General features: G+C 27.3%; 1 protein-coding gene across 1 annotated transcript in view; it reads left to right on the forward strand.

The window, feature by feature from the left end:
• pak6 (p21 (RAC1) activated kinase 6) overlaps positions 1-2,524 on the forward strand; it is a 27,424-nt gene that overhangs the window by 21,230 nt on the left and 3,670 nt on the right. Inside the window, exon 5 of the mRNA XM_016474160.1 lies at positions 23-156. Coding sequence (XP_016329646.1) covers positions 23-156 — 134 coding nt within the window. The remainder of the gene's footprint in view (positions 1-22; positions 157-2,524) is intronic.

The raw sequence follows: 2,524 nt of genomic DNA on the forward strand, positions 1-2,524 counted from the left end.
GGGTGTGTTGGTGTGTGTTCAGGTGGTGATTATGAGAGATTACCAGCACAGGAACGTGGTGGAGATGTTCAAGAGCGCTCTGGTGGAGGAGGAGCTCTGGGTCATCATGGAGTATCTGCAGGGAGGAGCTTTAACAAACATCGTGTCTGAGACCAGGTACCAGAGCACAACACTGACAAGCTCAGCATTTCTCCAGCAAAGCTGTTTCTCTTCCTTCTGTTTCATGAAAGACGAGAGAACTGTATTTCTTAGCCAATTAATCTTGAGGTTGGTTTTCATTGTGATCTCTATAGGATTTATGAGCAATATTTACCATGGGTGGGTTAGTCTTCTAGTTAAAGTCCCTGTGAGATGCCTTTTTGTAAATGCCTTTGACCAAAAAAAAAATAATTATAAAAAAATAAATAATAATCTGAATTCATGACTTCTGGAAAGTTCATCAGTGACCTTTTTAATTGAAATCAAATTTAAATAAAATAAAATCATAAATGACCTTAAATAAACAGATTTATTTTACATTTTGTTTCCAATATAATATGATATAATAAATATAATATAAAATTTTAAATAAAATAAAATGATATAATACAATACATAATTTAAAATTAAATTAAAAACGAATATAAGAAAACAATTTAAAATAAAATAATATAATAAAAAAATACAATATAACTTAATATAATATATAATATAACAGAACATAATACATCATTTAAAATAAAATAATATGATTTAACAAAATTTAATAAAAATGTAATATGATTTAATAAAAATGAAAATATAACTTAAAATAATATAATAAAATATATAATTTAAAATAAATGAATGCAATACAATATAATATAATTTAATATAAAACATAATAAAATAAAAATAATATAATATAATATGCACATAATTTGCAGCCAGCTAATGGTTGAAAGACTGTGAAGACAGACAACATGTAACGATGAATCTTTCACAATAAGACCAGAAATATGGGAAGTCATTTTCAGTCAATTTTCATGTCATATCACTTTAAAGTGACAGTTTTTAACTCTAATTCACTGTGATTGCAATTCTGCTGTTTGGATGAGCAAAACACAAGGTCAGGCTGGTCTCCAGGGTCTCTGCAATTACTGACTCAGTGTGGTATTACTGTAGTGTTTTATTCATACCACAAGAGGGTGATGTACAGTTAAGTCATGGATCTGCTCTGAGCTGTGCATGTATTCTGACACTCTACGGCCGACTTTAATTTGATTAGACAATCAGATTAGCGCATGTTGTGAGGACATGCAGGGGGAATTTGATTAGTGATCTAATTAGTTTGGTAAATGCATCTCTGTCTCTGTCTGGTGAAGGACTAGATTTACTTGATCGCACACAAATGTGGCTCTATGTCACTCTCCTCAGACATGAGACGGCAAGCTGGATCTGACCCGAGCAATTATATGACATGAATAAATGAAATAAGCCTGATGTGAACATATGTGAAATGTGAACATACACTCTAAAAAATGCTGGGTTGTTTCAACCCAACTTTGGGTCAAATATGGACTAACCCAACTTTTGGGTTACATTTTTTAATTAAATATTTTAACCCAACAGTTGGGTTAGTCCATATTTGACCCAAAGTTGGGTTGAAACAACCCAGCATTTTTTAGAGTGTATACATAGAAATATTGAATGTCTGTATATATCTATATAAATAACAATAAACCACAACAATGAAACAAATTATGGTCATGGTTATGCAAAAGAAAGAAATGTGAAAAATAATTGGTCAACAAATGAAATGATTATTATGAAATGATTTTAAATAAAATTAAATCCTTTTAAAAATTAAAAAAATAATAAAATAAAATAATTTTCATGTTGATTAGAAGACATTTTGTTTGACAAGCAATTATTTCACATTAATAAATTAATAAGGCTGCATCTCAAAAAGCTGAATTTGTTGAAGTGAATATCTATATCTATACATCTATAAATAATCATATGAATAATATATAAACAATAATAAATGAACCAAAACATTCCTTTAGAGCAAGTTAAACCTAATGTCATGAATATACAAAAGAAAAAAAAAATAGTTTAGTTGACATGAAGTGAGCCCAAAAAAATAATAACATAATATAAAAATGAAATAGAATAATTTAAAATAATAATTAAAAAAACAGTTTTATAATGATTTGAAAAAAAAATGTTTGACAAGCAATTATATGACATGGGTAAATAAATTATTAAAGTCTGCATCTCAAAAAGTTAAGTTAAAGTAAAAAGTTAAAAGTTAATATCTATATCTTTATGTCTATAAATAATATAAAAATAATAATTAATGAACCTTTACGGAAGACTAAACCAAATGTTGTGAATATAAAAAAGAAAAAAAACATTTAAAATGATTAGTCAAATAATAAAATAAAAAATAATTTAAAATAAAATAATTTTCAAACTGATTAAAAAAAAGAGTTTTTGTCAAGCAATTGCAAGCCTGCATCTCAAAAAGTTACATTTGAACTATAAATAGATTTAATAATAA

The sequence above is a fragment of the Sinocyclocheilus anshuiensis genome, unplaced genomic scaffold (assembly GCF_001515605.1).
Source record: "Sinocyclocheilus anshuiensis isolate Anshui unplaced genomic scaffold, SAMN03320099.WGS_v1.1 scaffold208, whole genome shotgun sequence".
Lineage (NCBI taxonomy): Eukaryota > Metazoa > Chordata > Actinopteri > Cypriniformes > Cyprinidae > Sinocyclocheilus > Sinocyclocheilus anshuiensis.